Source organism: Apis cerana, linkage group LG13 (assembly GCF_029169275.1).
Source record: "Apis cerana isolate GH-2021 linkage group LG13, AcerK_1.0, whole genome shotgun sequence".
In the NCBI taxonomy this organism is placed as follows: Eukaryota; Metazoa; Arthropoda; class Insecta; order Hymenoptera; family Apidae; genus Apis; species Apis cerana.
In genome coordinates, this window is record NC_083864.1 from 3,109,983 (window position 1) to 3,131,134 (window position 21,152).

The following is a 21,152-nucleotide window of genomic DNA, read 5'->3' on the forward strand; positions in this document are numbered from 1 at the left end:
AAGCAAGGATCCTGTTGCTCGCTACTTTATGTGTCTACCACTAAACACTACTATGCACACCGAGATTTCTTCCACTTTAAAAATGATTTTTTTTTTATCTTCGCTCCAGAAGGATTATTTGGAATTTCGGATACGTTAGATTGATTAATGATTTAAAGGAACGAATTCAATTGAAAATATGTCTTGGAGATTATACAAAATTACGTGTACCTGTCGAGGTATTTATACAACTAATTATATCATTACAGTAAAGGTAACATATTTCATTCGTAAACTTTCCACTCGAAATTCCTCTGTGCAGTGACGCATAACGTGAACACCGATTTGCATATTTGAAAGTGAACGAGTGATTTCTGCCCGAAGGGAATGCGACACAAACTTTAAACTTATGTCACGTCGACAATTTTTAAGGCATTCAAGATTTCTCACAAAAAGGAAAGGAAAAAAAAAAAAAGAAACACACGAGCAAAATCGCTCACTCTTGAACGTGAACCTGAATATATTTTTAGAGCTTGTTTTCACGCGTGAAAAATAATCGTGCGACGTAACCTCACTCTACTCTTACGCCACCTGTCCATCGAATCTTACGTTACACTCCTAAATCCTGATTGGCTTGTTGCAATCTTTTGAGATATCGTGTCTCGTTCTACGATGCAACGATACAACGCTATCTTTACTCGAAGAGGCAAACGCATCCCACCGTGATTCGATCCATAAAGAGATAGAAATTATTCGCGAATTTGTTCACGGATAAAAATTATATCGAAAAAGAAAAGGACAAGCGTCGATCGAAGACCGATTCTACTCTGGGAAACACGATCCACGCGTTACCAGGCCGTGTAGAAGCGCATCCTCGATTTTCAATTTTTGCCAGCGGCCAAAGACTTAAGATACCACCAAATAAACCAGTCAACGTCTCGACAGCGGCGTATACCACCGACAACGCGGTGCATACCACCGCGTGGCAAGGGCCTAACAAGCACGAGTCTTCGAAGCAAGGTAACACGAGAGGGCCACCAGCGTCGCCAAAGTCTCCGGTTTCGAATTTGTCTAAAGTAATTAAAACCCTGCACGAGGCTTTGCCGCACGCGTTATGCTTGCAAATCGACGTCCCTCACGAGGGTGGGTTATACCTTTCGCGAACATCACCCTGAAGATTTTAAAACGGTGGTGGTGGTGGTGGTGGCCAGGCTGGTTACCTCCTCTAATCTGAGTTATAGAAGGGTCGAGGAAGGGTATAACCCTTCCACGTAACGTTAGAACGTTGGAAAAAGAAAAATCGTGAGATTTATCGCTTCGAAGGGAAGCTGGAAAAAGCAATTCTTTCTTTTTTCTTGTTTTTTTTTCCACCTTCGTTACTTCGTTCGAGAGAACGACAATGGGAAGAAAATGAGAGAGGGAAATAAATGGTCACCTGTTTAACAAGCTACCTCGGTCAGGCCAGGATACGTGATGTCACGTGTTGTGTCTCACCGTTACCTCGAGAATTGTATGCAGAGGAGGAATTCGATTGTCTCCAAATTGAGGAGCACTTATCTCGGCACGTGACTCCGTGTCGTCGGAAAGGCAAATGCTTCGTTTTTTTTCTTTTTCTTTTTCCACCGTATCGTCCCTTCCCTCGAGCAATCGTGTTGGATATAACAATGAAACCTTCTTTGGATTAATCTTTGCATTGATAACTAGGAGATAATTAAGAATAGAAATTTGGAAAATTCGTGATGTTGGGAACCACGAAATTTATTTATTGTAAAAGTAGGAACTTTTGATTCGAATCGACGATTAATTAATTTGGAAGGAATCTTTGCGTTTCAAATCGATCATCGGAGAAAAAGGGGGTTATCGAAGTTGGACAAACTCGCGTTTAAATCCTTCTGTGGAGTGGATGGCACGCCCCGAACCATGCCTGGCATAACACGAACTGGCTTTCTTGGAAGACGAGAGGAGAGACAAAGGCAAGCCGCGCCATAAGTAATGCTACGAATCCACTGGTATGCGAGATATTTGTTCATTTGCTTTTACAATCACGTACATATTAATCGAACATTTAAAACGAACACGTGTATATAAGGGAGTTTAATGGAACGTAAGTAAATTTACAATTATTTCCTTGTATCGATGACGTTTAAACCGAATTGAATTCTCTTAATTTCCAGATTTAGACAAGACAAGATTACAACGTCTTCCGACGTGGAATGCAATTCCATGCATTCGAATACGAGCATTATGATAATTATTATCACGACAAATTGAATAATTTATTGAACGAATCTTTTAATCTTCATTGAAAAATTATTAAAAATAAGTTTCTTGGGAAATTGCATTAAAAAAAAACAGATCGCAAATAATCGAACCGATCAATACGTATATTTTTCAGAGACGAATTTTCGAAAATTCACGGATAAACAGAGCTGATTTTGCGCGTTGATTCATTACTTTGAGCATTACGAAATGCAAAAGTAAGGCGTGGGTGCCGTGATTATCGAAGGCACCCCTTGCGGATGAAGATGTCAGGTTTCTGACGTCTCTACAATAGAGTATAAATTACCGATGTTAGGAAACGGTGATGATGATTGTGGTAGCGCAAATTCCTGTCTTATAATATATCTACACGCGTAAATATATAGTGTATATTTAGTGTATGCATATGCATCGACGATAAACGTCACTGGAATTCAAGGTTTCTTTTTTTTTTTTATCAGCCACAATTCGAATACCGAAAGCACGCTTGCATATGCAAGTTTCGAGCAATTTCCTGAAACGCCCACCTCGACCTCGACGAGACTGCGAGTCGAAGAGGTCGTCACGAACAATGAATTCACGGCTGGATCATAGATGATTAATAAATATCCCTCCAAAACTCTGGAAATTGAGTGTGCAAGAAAATACGAGGAATCCCAGATCAAGGAGGATCAAAAGTATTCCAATTCCCAATACTTTTTCCTTCTTTAAAAATTCAACTAACAGACAGATATTTTCAGATATTCTCGTAAATAATTTTTCGGAGAGAGATAGAAATAATGAATACACGCGAATTGTCCAGATTTTCCAGTGCAGTCTTGCAATAAATCGTAAAAAAAAAAAAACGACTCACCATTTCACACAACGTTGGCAGTTTAAACGTGGGCAGCTCTAGTGTGGCAATATGGCGCCGTGCCCGGCCGTCCTTCCGTCCCACCTGGACGTATAAAATGGGCATTGCGGTTAATTAACGAGCATTACGTTAGGTGCCAATCTGCATAATTAGCGGCCCGCGCGTTGCATCGGGCACATTCATCATTCGCATCGCGTGTGTTTATCGTTACGATACCGGCCAATTTATCCGGTGGAATTTTATTCGAAACACGGTGCAAAATAATGTTTAAAAACCGTATCATTTCTAATGATATATCTCCCCGTGGCGATTATCCACCTCGATCTCGAGTGGGGGATGGGATAATCTGCCAATCTTCGAACACTGGATGGAATAAAGAAGTCGGTCGTAATTGTTGTCAGGGAAGAAAGTGAATCGCACGAATCACGCAGATTCCGTGGCAGGTAGCTAAAGAGGAGCAAAAGGAGGAGCTGGACGGAGAAAAGACACCGACCCCCTTAAGCGAGATTCCTACCGGTTACTACTACCTTCTACTACGTCTACCTGTTATTGCAGCCACGGAGCTGCATTCCAGCTAAATCTAAATGCCTCTGTCACGGCTCGCAATAATCCTAATGGCAGGTACACGATGTTCCTGCTTCTGGGCGAGCGTTTTCCACGGATACCTTCCTCCTTCTTTCTTCCTTTTTCGCGCCAAAACCACTCGCTTCCACTTCATATTTGAATTGTCGTGGGATACGAGTATATATATATATATATACGTTTGAGAGTAAATTATCGAGGATAAACTCTCATCGATGAGACGTTGAGAGTGAAAGTTCTGTCGGATAAACATACAAATATCTCTCTCTCAAATTAGGGGAAGGGATAATTGAGAATCATACGCGAGTTGCAGAAATTATTTTGAAAAATAATTAGAAATAATTAGAAATATCGTTCCATTTTTTTTTTTTATTAGATCGTTATGCTTTCTCACCATGCTATATGGAACGCGGAAACGGGGAATATTTCGCGAGTTACCATTAATTTCTTCGAAAAACGATAACGAGAAATATATCTAGGAGTTATCTTAGACCGAAAAGGAACTACTTGCCGACGTTGGCAAGTTATCCCGTGTCCGTTGATATCGTAACGATCATAATGATAAATCAAGGCACGGGAAGGTTTCGAGATATCGAATGATAAAAGTCGAAGAAACTAAGCACGAGCGCGCCCGACTCACGATTATAGCTCGGGCAAAAGCCCCCCCTCCTAACGTAGTTTTCGTTCCCTGATAATAAGAACGTTCCAGGAGGGTTAATCAGGGTTCGATGGAGGGTTATCCTTGCACATCCTGCGCCACAATGCATCGAACCGAGTTGGCGCATCCGTCGTAAGTGGATCTGCCTAATAGTTCTTACGTGACAACAACATTTAGATGGTTGCCGTGCGATAAGTTGGGAGAAAACTGGAGCTTCGACTGTGCGCATAACAAGGGACTGTGTAGTTTGAAACTGTAGGTTAAAAAAAAAGGAGGATCATCGAGCGATGTTATCAAAAATAATTGAGAAAAGTCTTTATCCAAAGATGCAATCAATAATAAAGAACTTTTTAAGTTTGTTAAGTATTCGATAGATATCTTGATTTCGTCGTTCTCGTGGTTTCAAGAGCAATTGTGAAACAATTGCTCTTTATGTACGATTTATAATTGTACAAGTGGTGCAATTATAATTGATTTCCTGGGTTTCATCTCAATTGGAGACCCTTCTTTCTTTTTTATAACGAAAATTTTGTAGGAAAGGAAATTGTTCGAAATTGTTGAGGATAGAAATCGGCAGGAAGAAGTTTTGTATTAGATTAGAATGTTGCCCCATTATGCGAAAATTAGAAAGGCATCTTCCTTTATTCTCATCTCGTGCAACGTGACATTTTGTCGTGTAAGCCAATCGTAGCTGCTCCCTATAATTTCTTAATTATGACTTGTGCAATTCGAAATGCGAATTTAAATGCAATAATTATACCTAAGAGATAGGAAAGGCGCGATCCACAATCTTAAAACGAATTTCCAATTTAAATTTGTTCGATTCAAATTAATCAAGTTGAAGATTTCTAAAAACTTACACCGTCAAAATCATATCGATCGACAATTTTTACTTACTACACGTCACTTCTCCCTCTATCATTTTTTTAAACTCTTTCCCCTCCCCTTCACATTATTATGATTAAAAATCGACAAACAAAGCTATCATGTTCATATATATATATATATTCGAGTTCACGTTTGTTTCTCATATCATCGACGGGCTAATCATCCCGTTTCGGTGATCGCATCCACGATACCTCGTTTTTCTGCTCGTGCACGGCCAACCGCGTGCACTTACTTTCTTCGGCCTCGATCGGTCCCTTGCGGGAGCCTCGCTTACGTATCGCTTTCGCAATCATTATTAGACGTTGTTGCGCAAGCGCGAGCGAGGGAGAAGAGGGAGGGGAGGGGGGGAGGTCTGTCCTATATGAAATATCGCCCGCATTCAATCTCGGCCGCGGATACGTTGTAATTAGCGTGCAAGACACTGCAACACTCTGGAAGCCGGAGCCTCTAACGTGGCGTGAACGCGCGATAACGCGGCTCGCAGGACACGCTCCGTGGTGTGTGTACTGGAAAAATTCAGATGCCATTTCAGATAGGTGGCAAAGGAGATTCGCCACACGTGTGGTGGAAAGTTTAACGCGAGCCAAGCTCGTGACAAAGCGATCATCCTCGCCTTCCCATCCTCGCCTTCCCATCCTCGCAGTGTTATATATCGTTCGCTCGCTTTTACATCCGTATTAACGCCTCTCCCGTCTATAATAATAAGTCATGCGTATTCGATTCGATAGTGGGCAGTGATAGAAAGAGAAAAAAAAGTGATTTTCCTATTTAGAGATTCGACGTGACCGATAAATCTTCCCCGTGTAAATGTGTATTGGGGGAAGGGAAAGAAGAAAGGATAATTGCGCGATTAAAACGACGAGGAATATCGAGGAACGTCGATCTATAAGATAAACGTTCGTTGTTGTAAGAGAAAACGCGTTGACAGATGGTTGAACGAAACGAATTCTCTGTTACTTGCTTATCTACGGTCGGTACATGATCGAGGGTATTAACAAATTAATTTTTTGTTAAATTAAGGACGCAACGTAGCGTCGGTAAAAAAGGAAAATGAAGCGAATTTATATATTTCTGGAAGGAAGGAAGCTGATCCGCTTTTTCCGCTCATTAATTTCGTTTATTTATATGATTCTCTTTCTTTAGTTTCGTTCCATTCATTTTGTGATGTTTTCATATCGTGCTCGTTAATTGGCGAACAATACGAGTTTATCAGTAGAGAAATCTATCATATAATTGTATCATCATCCAAACGACTTATTTCCGTGAAAAATGACTATCATTCTCATTTTCTAATCTTCAAAAACGTAAATTTTACAGCCCAGATTATTTTATCCAAATTCTATTTCAAACAAATGATGAATGATTATATTGTACAAATTTAGCTAACTATTATTATTTGAATAAACATGATGATGACGGATGGGGATTTCTCTCTTCTTTTCTCTATACAATTTGTCTATACCGTTTTCAAAGATTTCAATTTTTATCGAGTTGCGTTATTCCTCGAAGTCAGGAGAAGCGAAACGGAATGCACGCCGCATTCCATGGAAAAACGTCACCGTTTCCAGTGCTAAAAGTTCGTAGGTTATCTTTCATCGTTGACCCGACACGTCGACACAACGTGTTCTTCATCGAGTGCCAACTCAATTAACACGATCACGACAACGATAAATCGTTTTATCCCTTTCGTACGTTCCCTTCCTTCCGTCCTCCTCGCGGGCCACGCGATTCGAGCAAAGAGGGCGACACGTATATAACCAGAAATAAGCAGAAAACAAAAGAAGTTAAAAAAAAATCCCTTTTGAACACGAGAGTTGTAGCTGCTGGCTAGAATCCATTAGAAAGCAAGTTAAAGAGAAGTTTCTCCTATTACGAAATCTATTCACACTCGTTTCATAATTTACGCGCTGCTTTATTTTCTTTGTAACGGTTTCGAACAATCCGATTAAGTAAGCGCGACAATCTTTCGAACAAAGAGGCGCATGCTTAAATATAGCCCAACGGCCGGGCTAAGTTTATCTTTATTGAGGTTTATATACCGGTCTGTGTCGACCTCGTTGCTGTACAAAGTAGCTTGCTTGTTACGCGTTCGCCATCTCCCCGACGACAATTTTTCACAATTGATAATTACCACACTGTGAGAGAAAGGAACGAGAATTATTTAATTCCGAACTGCGTATTCTGATCCGTATTTTTTTTTTCCTGATATCGAGAACGAAATATCGAGAATATGAAAATTATCCTCAGCATTTAAAAAAAAAAAAAAAAATCAAGAGCAACTCTCAAATCCTTTCATATTTAATCATAGATAATCGCGATGAAAGAAGTCGTGTGAAAACGAAAGCAAGTTTTGTCGAAGGTGCATGTCTGCTATCCGAGAAAAAAGGGTCACGATATCTGTGTTTAACCATACTTTGGCTCAGCATACGTACACAGTCGGATAAGTAGCGAGCGATTACACGCGCTAAGTGTAAAAATACAAACGATTCAAGCAGTGGCTCGAAATGTGCAGAATAAAATGAACATATAAATGTTTCGCGCGGGATTTTCTCCCATCTTTAAAGAAAAAAGAAGAAGAAGAATTGGAAATCGCGGTGTTGACAAGACGTGTGTCCATCGGTAAATCATTGACCGGGCACACACAAGTTGGTCACGAGCGATGACATGTTTCGTAGCCCCCTATCAGGACGAGTCTATTAAATCTGCAACAGGACGGAATGTCTGCCACGGTCATTACCATTCCGCCAAGTCGTAAGTTATCTTCGCTGACAGTGGGCGCGCATAGAAATGTCTTCGGCCGTGATACCTTCTGACTTCTTCTTCTTCTCCTTCTTCTTCTTCTTCTTCTTCTCTTCTCCTCCTCCTTTTTCCCTTCTTTTTTTCCCTCCGCTTCTCGTTCCTTTTCTCGTGGCTGTCTTTGGTCGCGCTGTCAGCCGCCGACATCCATATCAGTCTTTACGCTCCAGATAGTCAGAATCTTTTCACTTATAAATCTCCCGATAACTCCGCGAATCCCGTTTCCCACCGGGACAAGAATTTTCGATCACACGCATCGTTCCATTTTCCAACCATAGAGATATTCTATCGCGATTCTATCTTCCTCTCCCCCTCCTAAATATATAATATATATATAGTGTGTATCTTAAACGAAAATCCTTCGTCGTTCAACTCGGATTTTGCCAAGCCTCTAACAGATTCGCGGTGGTATTTCGAGGGAGAGGGGGAGGGAGGTTATACCGATCCGTATAAAATTTGCATCGCATTCCAAGGCAAAACCCTTGCCAGCTCCGGCGAGTAATAGCGTAGTCGTGCATCGTAGGTAGAGATCTTTGAGGAGATCTCACCTCGGCAAAACTCCGAACACACGAATGTAATAAAAGAAAGAAAAGGAAAGGAAAGAAAGAAGAGGAGAGAAAAGGGGGACGGAGAAAAGGAAGGAAGGAAGGAAGGAAGGAAGGAAGGAAGGAAGGAAGGAAGGAAGGGAGGAGGGAGGGAGGGAGGAAGGTAGAAGGAGAGGGGACCGCGGCCCTCGTTTCGTTTCGTCTCCCCGTTTCAAGCGTCTCCTCCCTCCAATTCTCTCGTGACCATAAAGGTTTGTGTTGTGCGGCCGGATCGCCGTCGAGCCGAACGGTAAATCAAGATGGTTGCTTTACGTAATGGAGTTGCACTGGCTACATCTTAATTAGGAAAAATCTGGGAGCACATCCGTTTCCAGCTCGCCGATCCTAGCCGGAGTTAAGGCGCCCATTGCATTCTCATTAACCGTCTCGCTTTTGAATGCACTCTATATATATATATATATACTGAACGGCAGATCACTCGTTACACTATTTATCTTTCGAGCCTCTTGTTTCGCAGAAGAAAGTTCGAGTTGCATTCGTATATAATAATAATAATAATAATACAATTGCACGAGGCCTGTACTTGCATCGGCACGTTTATATATTTTATTAGACGGAAAGTGGGAAAATGAATTGTCGGTAAATTAATTTTCTTCGTAAAACAAGTTTTTCTTCTTATCTTCAAATGTCGAGAATTACCTTCTATCGATACCTCTTTGCATTCGTTTTCGAAAAGTTTTAAATCTTAATTACATTTTTATAAAAGTTTGCGATAAAATTTAAAGAGGAACAGGATGCAAGTATATAGGACTCGATACGAAACACGGTGCGCCATTTTGAGAATTTTTATCAATCGAATCCGCGCTCGAAGATTAGAACGAGTTGCATTAAAGTTAACAAGTTCGTTCTGGTCCTCGTTCGGTGATACGTTCGCGTACGTGGTCAGAATGGATATATCGCGATCGTTCGTTGTCGAAATTTTTCCGAATTCTCTGCAGGTTACTCGAGAATTTTAAACGCTGGTTTTCAGCCCCCCTTGGTATGCCAAGATGAATGTTAATCTAAATTTACGTTAAATATCCGATCACACGTATTAATCAATTAATTGCGAAACAAAATGACAACGGAGACAAGTGGCGAGGTCTCGTGTCTCGAGCGTCTCCATCAAGAAGTACGAACGTCATTTTTCCATCATTCCTCGATCCATCCATAACCTCCATAACTCGTTCACTGTACATGTCCCCGCATAGGCTTTTAATTGTCTGGATACATTCCCGAACAAAATCGTCGAATTGAACAGCTTCGTGAACGAGTACATGCCGGAATCTGTGAAAAATAACAAATACGATGACACCATCCCCATCGAGGGTAAAGTCAAGTGTCAATCGACCATATCCACCTCGAAAAACTGCGATCTAAACAGTATTTCGGACTATGGCGGTAATTATTAATGTTAAAATTCACGTTTCACCTTCCATTAATATCAGGACGGACCTCCTTTCACTATCACTGGTTCCTATATAGTTTCGAGTTACTATTCTCTGTCGATGTGTGATCGCAGTCGATCCCGACACGGTATTTGCAAAAGGAAATACTATCGATCCCGAGGCATAACTGGTTGCAACGTGCGTCGAAGGCCAGGACCACTTGGACAACTGTTGGCATTTTTATTCAGCACACTGGCCACGTGCACGAAAAAGATCGTCATAGCTCCGTCCCAGTACATCGTGGACAACATAATCCCGACGTTCTTCCAAAGGTGGGTGGTATATAACGAAAGAACAATGAAAAAAAAAGAAAAAAGAAACGCGAAAGATAACCCATATCTCTTTGGAAGGCGAGAATTGAAGAACGCGCAATGCGGACCTTCGTCTAATTGGAGTAGCTCCCTTTCCACTTACGTGACCACGTTAAAGAAAGACACGACGGTGATCGGGAAGCTGATCGATATTATGAGGCCCGCTGTGGTGAAACTCATCACCGACACAACGATCGTAATCATTCCCCCAAATTCCTTATTTTACTTTCAATATTTTCCCACGGACGGACTGAAAACTCTGACCCCTGTTCCAGTTGAAACGATGGCTCCAAGCGATCGCGTTGGCCACCGCGTCGCCCCCCATCGAACTAACCAATGCGACCCGCAACACCGAGACCATCGATTGTTGGGCATACGAGCTGTTCTTTCATCTCAAGTACCTTCAAGTGAATCGCGCGCGGCGGACCACCGACAAAGTAATCCTTAAATCCCGATTTTAAGATTTCCCTTTCTCCGCCTTGTCAATGAAACTCTCCCCGTTCTTCCCTCGTAGGTGATAGCCGAGGCCGAGTCGAAATCGAACGACGTGATCCACGCAAACCTGTGGCACCGTTTGGTACAGCTTCGCGATAATTATATCATTCTGTACGAAACTTTGCAGAACTACGATAAAATTCGCGGCATCGAGTCGGAGAAACAGAAAGAGTAACGCGAGAAAATTTAACTCGCGTAACTGTCGAGAGAATATATATATATATTTATATATATATATATATACACGCTATAGTCGGCTCAATGCAATTCCGTTTAAATTTCCATCGAATAAAAGCAACGTAGAACGTTCTAATTCTCTCGCAGTTTTCCAAGGTACGTTAACGCAAGCTGTAACGCCAGTAGTTTCTAGTCGAGTAGAGAAGGGCCGCCGGTCGAGACTCTCGGCCGTTTGTTTCGACACGATTGAACCGACATGGCACGCTATTGTATAATCTAACATTTAAACCTCGTGCCGAGGAAGGGAACACGCCGGACAGGCGTTCGGGAATTTTTATTTCACCGAGATTGCACCACACGACCCGCAATCACCTTCTATCGAGATCCATTTTTCCACTCGAGCAAACTGGCGCGACCTACTTTGCCGGGTGAAAAAATTGTAAAAACCGTTGGTTCTTTTTTTTCTCTTTTTTACCCCGGCCGATAGGCACACTTGGTTGCAAACAATTGATATACGTTTGTACGTTATTCGCGGGATTAACAGTTTCAGTAACAATTTCGATTGTAGAGTATTTTTAACAATACAGAAAGAGAGAATGCGAAAACTTAAGTGAATAGAGAAATTTTTCGTCCGCCGAAACGACTTACGATCATCTTTTCACCATGAAAATATGATTTTACGTAAGAAAGCAGAAGCACCGAGGGATAATTAATCGACGTAAGGAAATTACGTTTTTAGTTAGATCCGTTAAATTCGAGCGTAAGTTACAATTGTCGACGTAAGTGCAAGATTAAAATTCATCTCGATTCTTTAACACGTTCGAGATGGCAGGAAAAAGCGTGATCGACATTGATTCTCGATAAATATAATGGAATATTTACTTTATAACTCGAAAAACGTTTCTTTAAAATTCTGTCTTTAATGATGCCTCTATAATAACTTCCTGGAATTTGTGCTTATGCACTCTCTTATTCACTCTCTAGAAGCACTTAGCAGTACTTGGAAACTACTTACGTATCTGGAAATAACTTTATAACACGCGACGACACTTTTAAATCTTCTGAAAACAGAAAAGTTTGGAAAACGTGAGATTTCCAATAATTCAATATCTTTATGAAACACTTTTCACTAATCTCGAATGTGTTAATCATCGTTCTTTTCATCGTGCTTTCATTGTAATCACTCGACACGAAATACAGGTAATGAAACGTAATAAGCTAGAAGGCGCAGTGGATTTATAAGTATCCAGCCGATTCTTCTATTCCCACGATAAAGATACGGAGGCAAGTCTTTCCCTCGAAGTCGAGGGAGTGTCGGTAAACATCACGATAATTGTACGATCATGGAGAAAAAGGAGTCATCGAAAAAGAGGTTATATCGCTCCGGACGCGAGACTTTGGAATGGAAATCCGAATCTAGAAAGCGTTGAACGATTCTTCGGAAGAAGGAGAAATGAGAAACTGTCATCTTCGAATCGATGCATTCTTAAATGATTTTTTAAATCGAATCGAGCCCGAGTCCAAGATACAAATCGATAAATGTCACTGGCAAGACCGATCGCAAGACCGAACGTGATCGCCAACTCGATGGCACGAGCATCACGATCGACTCGATGAGATTAACACGAGTTCGCAAAGCGATTCCCGCGATATTGACTATGATGAATACAACTGTCAATCGTCCAGACGCTCGTGAAACAACTCTCGTAGATGTTATTGCGCTATTAATATCGAGATATAGGCGGTATTAATCCTTTGCCGATCGATTTTAATACAGAAATGCGGAATAAAGTTTCAGTGACAAAAATTAACAGATCATTGTATTGTTGTTATTTAGATAAAAAAAAAAAGGAGCAAGTAAAATAACATTTCTTTCTTCCAATAGGATTCATTCCAAGTAAACTAGTTAAATTCCCTAGCTTCGGAATTCGCACTATGAAAACAGCGATTGTTAGGGAAATTAGTACCAACTTTTAAAAAGAATCTGTCCCTTCGTATTTTTTCTCTTCACTCGCTGATTATTACGAAGAGGAAGATATTTAAGATATTTAAGCTTTCCCCATTTAAGCGTTGGATATCCGTTGGCACATCTAGGCAAAGGTAAAAGCGTTGAACGAGTATCGACCCCAACTAACCTGTGATCTTGGTTGATAGTTGATCGCTTAAACCCAGCTCCATCCATAACAGCCTCGAATGAAATCCCTCGTGCGGTGGCTCCATCGTGCGAACGAACGGTAGTCACGACTTTGATTACGTAGCGTGTAAAACACCGAGCCCGAGAGGAGAAATAATCAAATAGAAAGAGGGAGAGAGAAAGAGGTGGACGCGAGATAAAACCGAATTTATATTCCAGCGGATAAGAAGGATATAATTAAATCCCCCTCGCCGTTATCCGGGCCGTATAAATAAATTTTTCCTGTATAAACGCGTTCAACTATTATCGCGTTCGAGAAAAATCGAGAAATCCATAACAATTCGAAACAATTCGAACGAGAGTTGCGCGCTCAACCGTTTATACGCGTTGTTAAGTTTAAGAGAAGAGGCAGGGGATCAGATGGTCGTAAGATCATAGACGGGGCTACCGAGATCGCTAGAGAGACCGTTAGAGTTAACGACGAGTTCGCTTCCCTTCTCCTTCTCCGCCATCTTTCCGCCTCGCAATTTCTACGAGTGGATATATCCGCGATAGTGCGGTAGCTCGCGGAGGCGGTTAACGACGAGATGAACGATCCGTTCGTAAGAACGAGGTTATGTTTTATAATCGCACCAGCTGGATGCAAAATGGCCCTTTTACGGTAAATTAAATTAAATTCGATTCCACTGGATAGCATGTCACTGTCGCTGTATTGTAGGACCTCTTTGAGCCGAAACATTCGATCGAATTAATACGTTCTTTTTATTTATAGGTGCTTCGAAAGTTGTATGTATGTTTTTATGAGTCAAATATGTTGGAAGTCAATATTTTTTTTAAAGCTATAGTTCTTGATGAGAAAAAACTAGAGAATTAATTTTAATTGCAAATTTGAATAATTAATCGTATTATACGTAATATCTTATTACTTTTTTTTCATATATGAAGCGTTTAAACGTATTATACGAGCGATGAAATCTGCGTCTCTGAATGAGTTATCGAGGATCGAGTGAATGTTTATGCTAGGATACCGGTTACGTTTGTGTGATAAATGATTGAACGCAGCATTTGGATCTCGAACGATCGATCGATTCTTCTTAACCTTTTAAAGAGTTAAGAGTTAAGTGAGGAGCGTTCAAAAAAGAGAAGTAGATTTATAAGTTTAAGTGATTTTAAAAAATTAACGTGGATTCACAAACGTATCAACAAACGAATAAAAGATACATTGCTTAAAATGCATAAATGTTAAAAATTATCAAATATCTCAATTCAAAGCTCGCTTTAAATTTTATCAAAGAATTATGATCCTAATTTTTTGATCCCGATAGAATTCAATTTCAACTTGAAGGAGAAAAATTTGATCCACTTTCGAAAACGACATTAAATCATTATCGGTCGCGGAATGGAAACGATAGTTTCTCTTGTTATAGCACAAAGACCATGATGCACCGTGTTCCCTTTCGAAGATTTACGGTACGAAGGTGGAAACAGGTACCGTGATAAAACGGATAAAAAGGCATCGCTCGTGATGTAGTTCGTTCCTTGGTTGGACTCGAAACGAGCAAATTGTAGAGTCAAAGATAAATCTCGGCAAGATTTCACACCCTCCGGCACGCCCGCTACGTGTATAAAATCTCCCCGTTCTCTCGGCCAAATGCTTTCCACTCTTCCCTCCCGTGAAATCGCCATTCTCGAAAAAAAAGCAGAGAAAAAGAAAAAGAGAGATAAATATTTTACGGGCACGATACGCCACGAAACAGGTGCGATTACATTTGAATCGCCGCGATATCGTATCGAACGAATCGTTTATCAAAATCGATGATATATCGATTATCGAAGAATGGAAAAGTAAGGTGACGTAATTTATACGAGCACACGGACATGCGCACAACAACAATGCGCACAATCCCACTGCGCATAACGTCCAGTGTCCCCTCAATGCTCCTTTAAATCAAGATCCCGTGCGACTGCAATGGTAGAAAGGAAAATGATTTTATAATAATCGTGAAAAGCTGTATACGCTCTATACAAATTGTAACCCGTTCCAAAGGGAATTGTGTAGGGTGTGTTCTTCCAGGCCTGCCACAACCGGGAATAATACGACATTATGGTAAATGAGCGGGGCTATTGTCGCGAAGGAACGTATTACGCGTATAATTCCATTTAAAACTCTCGTCGAGCGGATCAAAAGTTTTTCGATCTGAAAACTGGCGAAAGTTACATCGATGTATTTTCCGAAGGATAGTATATACGATTACGAAAGTATCGTGTCGAATTTTTCCCCTTAAAAACACAAGGGAATAAATTATAATCCAGGAAAACGCGCGTGGATCGATCTCGAATTTCAGCTGGGTCTCTAACCACATTCGCGTGTCTTCATTTACCGCGTTATACGCAAGAGCGGTCACCCATAGATCCGTATAGGTTGTCCCCAACGTGCACGAGGCGCACTCTATCTAATCCGATCCGTGAAAAATATAACATAAATCGGAGTGAATTTGTCACCGAGGCAGCAACGTTTACGTAATCTCGACCGTGTGCACGAATAATTTTGCGCGATTACAAAGCGTGCGTTTGTATTATATCCGGCCTTTAAATTTAAATTTCGTGTCGTGGAAAATTTTTTACGATGTATATATAAATTCGAAGAGAATTTCTTTACTAATTTTGTTTGTTCGATTCGTTAAATTAAATATACTCACGAGCAGATCGAGTTTCTTTTTATCATTTGCAAAGGATTAAAAAGTTTATAAAAAGTACATCACGATTATTGTCGTCGTTATGTGATCAATATCATCATCGTCATCATCATGATTATTGTTATTATAGCGGATCTGAGCGACTATCAAAAAGTTGATGAAGGTATCCATGCGGTAAACCGCAGAGTACCGTGCACTCCTCATTAGCAACCTATATATCGGTAGTCGTAGTATGACATGATGCAATCTGACCTTATCGAAAGAGCCGTTGTAACTCTAATCTCGTTAGATCCTTTGAAATTTCGATCGAAGATCATTCGTTGAAAATTCAATTTCACCGGCCAAGTATCAAAGCGTGGAACTTTGATATTGATTTATTATTATATACGTTTCACAACAATCCTTGCTAGTCGCTGCTCCACCGGTAAGAAATACATCTCTACGTTACAAAAAGATCTCATTAACCGATCTATATCCGTAAAAGGATTACGGTGGAAAACCTCTCTACTCGTGAAACGCGACACTTTACCAACCAACGTTACGTAACTACGCTTCATTACATTTCGTTAAATGTTTAAGAGAATCGAGTGGTATGCTCTAGAATTTGTTTCCGTTCAAAATTGGCCAGTTTTAATCGAAGATACATCGAATACAAGTTACAGCTCTGTTATTAAGTTTCTAATTAAAAACGACAATATTCGATAGATAACGCGTGCAATTTATCAATATATATATATATATTACTTTGAAAAGCAAGCTTGGAAAAAGTTTCTGATAGCAGTCTTCACGTTTGAAGAAAGAAACTTCATCGATTGAGCTTTTATACAACAAGCACGAACACTTTCGTCCATTACGACAAGGAAACGGGCAACGTGTATAATACTAACAGATCTTAGACACGAACGTAACGCTTAGAAAACTGATAAAATTATACGCCACGGATAGTTAAAGGCGATTACATAGCGGAAACGGAAAGTTAGAATCTCAAGTTAAGAAGCGTAAGTTTACAAGAAACGCATCTCTCCCATCGTTCAACTATTAAATTTCCGAGTTGGCATTACTCCGTCCCTATTGTTCGTGTATTTACATTTAAATCTGCACAATTACATATGTCCATGCTCATCTCACTCTTATATACAGAGATGTTGCTTAAACATTCTGAAATAAGCACGCGTGAATCCCCCTACCGCGATATAGAGAAGAGGAGCCGAGCGGAATATGCGATTATGCAAAATTGGTATTCGCGGCAGGGTTCCTTGTGTTGATCTTAAATTACGCGAGTTCCTCAAGAAGTAAGAAAGAACTATCCGCGTGTCGTAACTTATAATTATTCTCGAATCGTTTTTTATCGTATTATTAAGAAAGAATTTGTTTTTTTATTTTTCGGATATTACTTACAATACACGCGTATATCCATGCGTATTTTACACACGTACGACACGTGTATAAATTTTAACGAAACAGAAACGATGGCGCCCCCCGTTTTGAAGAAACACCTTTTATCGTGTTTAAAAAATCGTTCGACTTTTGCCTAAAAACGGATGAAATAGAGTACAAGATGACGCTTGTGTGTGTGTGTGCCGACGCGTAGACCTCTTCTGTACCCCTCACGGGTATCGTCAAGTTCAAGGATGCCCTCGAGGTCTAGGTTCACTAAAGCGTGCACTGCGCGAAAGATTCTCCTCTTTCGGCTCCACTCTTGCACTTAAGAATTCACGTAGCAATGTATAGTAAGCAGATATGCTCGCACAAAAGTGCATATATATATATATTCCGATAGAAAGTATTTTACTTACGTGCTATCTTACATACAGGAAGTTTTTTCCGTGTATCGATGCTAAGCCACTTCTTTCGCAAAGAAAAAATTCCCAGGCAAAATTGTATTGGAAAAAAGCGTGGAAAAAGATTAAGTTATTAGGAACAGATTGCATACATCGATGGATTTAACGACATCGTAACTTCGTGAACCGACTAGATTCTGGATACTAGGAGGGAGTAAAGGAACAATCTGGTTACCACGAAAGCATAAACAACTCGACCTCCTTGCGATTCCGACGCATGAACTACGCCTTTGCCCTTAAAAGCTCGTGGCAACAATGCCCCCTCTTTCCCTGCTCCTTGCCTCTCCGCAGGATCTCTATGGAGGATCGCGAAGGCGCCAATGGCGATGATGTAGGTGGATCTGAATGCGGGATAGAGAGAGAGGGAGGGTAAATAGTGAAAGGCGGGAGAGAGAGAGAGAGAAAGTAGTGGACGATCCGCGAGGTTAGGCGCAGCCGTGGTACAGAGTCACTGCACTCCTATGCCCCGTTGCGCGCCGCCGAGAGAGCTCGGCGAGCAGCCGTATTTCTGCGAGTACACAGCCGGTTTGCTCGAGGTATTTTTCATTGACAATGAGAGAAAATAGGATATACCCGTCCGGCTAATACCCGGCCGGGCAAAAAGTTCGCCCCGACTATTATTAGAACCGTACTTAAATAAGATTATGCGGATTGTAGGGACAGGTATGCGCGCTATCTTCTGCCAGCCAGATAACGTTCCCTGGTAACGGCGTAACGAATCGGCTTAATATCGCCTTCCAGCGTACCAATAACCGCTCCAGCCGATCCATCGATATTCCCCCTTCGATATTCGCAATTTCCCTTCACTTTCGCTTTGACGCGGAGAAAACTGTGCCCACAGCTTGCGCCGAATGGAGACGAAATTTCTCCACATCGATTGTATAGGGTTTGCTAGCCTTTTTCCACTCCACACGAGTGGTAGCGCGATCTAGCCTCCGGCGCTTCTTCCTCGAACGCGGAAGCTTGTTGTTGCGGGGGAGTGCACATGCAGAATCGCGTCGTGTGGCCGGTCGGCCGGCTCAACCGGCCTCCTCGGAAGGTCGTGCCATTCAGCGGCCGTTCACCCATCATCCCTTTCTTTTTTCCGCTCTTCCCCCTACTTCTTCTTTTTCCTACCTATCCCAGCCACGGCCGATACCCGCCATTGTTGCTGTATCCACGCGCTGCTGCGAGGCTGCGCGCATACGAGGCTCCCTGGTGGCGGAAAGCGACAACCCTATTCTTTTCTCGAACTCGAGTAACAACCGCGAAAATTGGATCGACCCTTCGCTCAGCTGTAGAAGAAAAAAAGGGGTGTGTAAATAGGGGTGGAAAATTATATCGCATCCAAAGAAGCGACGCCATGCCGGGGGATAAAATAATGTGTGCACACACAATGGGTGTCGGTTGATACGATTAGCGTCTTGGCGCTTTCGTGTAGCGAATGTCTTAGCTCGAGGACGTTCACCTCCCGCCCATTTGTCCCTCCTTGCATCCTCTTATCTTCCTAACGCATCCTCATAACCGGTCCTTAGAACGCGTTGATCGTCTCTTCTTCGCCGAACGCCTTCGGGTGACGAATTAACAACAGCGGCGGAAAAATACGAGCGGGCTAAAAGCTAGATAAATAAATTCGTTCGTCGACGATATCGAGAATATTATATTATTTCGATTAATTTGCCCGTGGGGGAAAGCAAAAGCGGAGGGAAAGAGGTTGCACTCGAGGTTGCCGTTGTCGAGGAGTCAAAAGGATTTTCTCACGCGTCAACGCGCGAGACAGGTTTCCTCCCTTCGACTGATTTCTCTTGTTAATCGCAATAAGTAGTAGTACTGTCGTCCACCGGTGTCCTTGAGCGAGAGATCGTCCGCGATCGATACTGCGCAATCCTCGATAACCTCTTTGATTAGAAGAATTTCAGCAAGAAAGAGCTAGACGGCGCCAGTCCATTGCTAAGAAAAACGGATCGTGTGAGGCGTTCTAATGCTCGAATACCAGCCTCGCGTATTTCTAGATGGTGCTGCCGCGATTGTTGACAGTTATACGAGGATCTCGATTAAAAAAGTGATTTTCTCGTTTCGTTCCAACTCGCGGAAAAAGGAGGAGAAAAAAAATATCCGGATCGAAGAAACGCATTAGTCGAAAATGCGTTACGAGGCGGAGCTATGCGAGCGGAATTTATTTATAAACGGAGGCGTTCTCTCTCGTTTGCACGTTTTCGAGCCAACGTTCTCGCATTTTTAAGATTTCAGTCCACGTTAATTAAAGCAATTATCGATATGGTTTGATATGGAGATTCTGACGTACGGGAATTGCGAGAGTAGATTGGTATTGCAACTATTATGTCGTGAGAAACTATGCGATTAATTTCCTGCTCCGCGAGTTGCCGGCGCTACCGACGTATAACTTGCAGTAGCAAGAAATCGAGTAAATGCTGAAAGTATTTACGTATGTACACGATGATGATCCCGTCAAAGACACGTGATGAAGAAGACATCCGGTTTCAAACTTCCGCCAAAGGCGGCTCTCCGTTCAAAAAATTCTATTGTTACCAACAACTACTGCATAATAGTTTATTTTTATCCGAGTCTCCCGATCTTTTATTGTTGAAACGATAAAAGGAACGAGCTGATCCGTTCAACGATATTTCTATGCTTTATTTCGATGTTTTATTAGTCGACATACAGGTGACATTTAATTGGTAAATAAAATTACGATCGATGAATATAATCGCGAAATGAAATAAAATAAACAAAGGAACTGCTATAAACAACAACCGATTATAAAAGTAATTCTTAACCTTGCATCTCGAATTCCGCCGAGTCAAACTTCAGCGATCTAACATCATCTATCTTCCAACGAAATTCTTCTAAATGTCAAAACGATTTTACGATTAACGACTCATCGACTTATTCCATCCGTAACATCGACCTATCAACATTTATCACTGTTACGTTCTAACTCATCATTTCCATCGAGACGATTCTCGCACAACCAAGGCCGACTAGTAGTGGTGCATTAGCTGCGCTCGACGTTTCGTTAAAAGCATCGGATTAAGGCCACGAATCGACGAACGTTTCGAACATTCGACGAAATAGAAAAGAAAAAGTTACGGTAGAAAAGAAAGACAAAAAAAAACCTGTGATTTTCAAGGATACGAAACGCGTATAAAATTCGAAACGAATAACTTCTCGCGTTTTAATGCGAGAAGCAGGGTATCATCGTATTATCATCACGTTATTCGTTACTCCGGTTAAAGTTGAACCGCTTTTAGGATGGATTCTTTTAATTTGCAACGCACTCCCCCAACTTTGCAATAATCCCAGCTGCAAGATACTCGTTCGTATCTTGTCCACAGTCGCAGCGCACACTCGGGGGAACACCATGGCGTGCCGGGAATGCGGAAAGGACGAGTTTCTTCTACTTTTGTTGCGCGTATCTACCTGGTAACCTGAGACGCGATGATGCGGTGGC

At 41.5% G+C, this 21,152-nt stretch overlaps 1 protein-coding gene across 6 annotated transcripts; it reads left to right on the top strand.

The window, feature by feature from the left end:
- The first annotated feature begins 7,248 nt into the window (after positions 1–7,248).
- On the top strand, positions 7,249–12,841 carry LOC108002672 (uncharacterized). Of its 6 annotated transcripts, none has more exons than XM_017064481.3 (6): positions 7,249–7,970; positions 9,861–10,000; positions 10,085–10,319; positions 10,398–10,554; positions 10,634–10,795; positions 10,873–12,841. In XM_017064481.3, the coding sequence occupies exons 1-6, from the start codon at positions 7,879–7,881 to the stop codon at positions 11,026–11,028; spliced, it is 942 nt and encodes a 313-aa protein (XP_016919970.1). In that variant the 5' UTR covers positions 7,249–7,878; the 3' UTR covers positions 11,029–12,841. The 6 variants fall into 6 exon arrangements, with proteins under 6 accessions (XP_016919970.1, XP_016919972.1, XP_061939506.1 ...); XM_017064483.3 differs by having other exon boundaries at positions 7,249–7,838; XM_062083520.1 differs by having other exon boundaries at positions 7,254–7,970; positions 9,811–10,000.
- Positions 12,842–21,152: the final 8,311 nt, after the last annotated feature.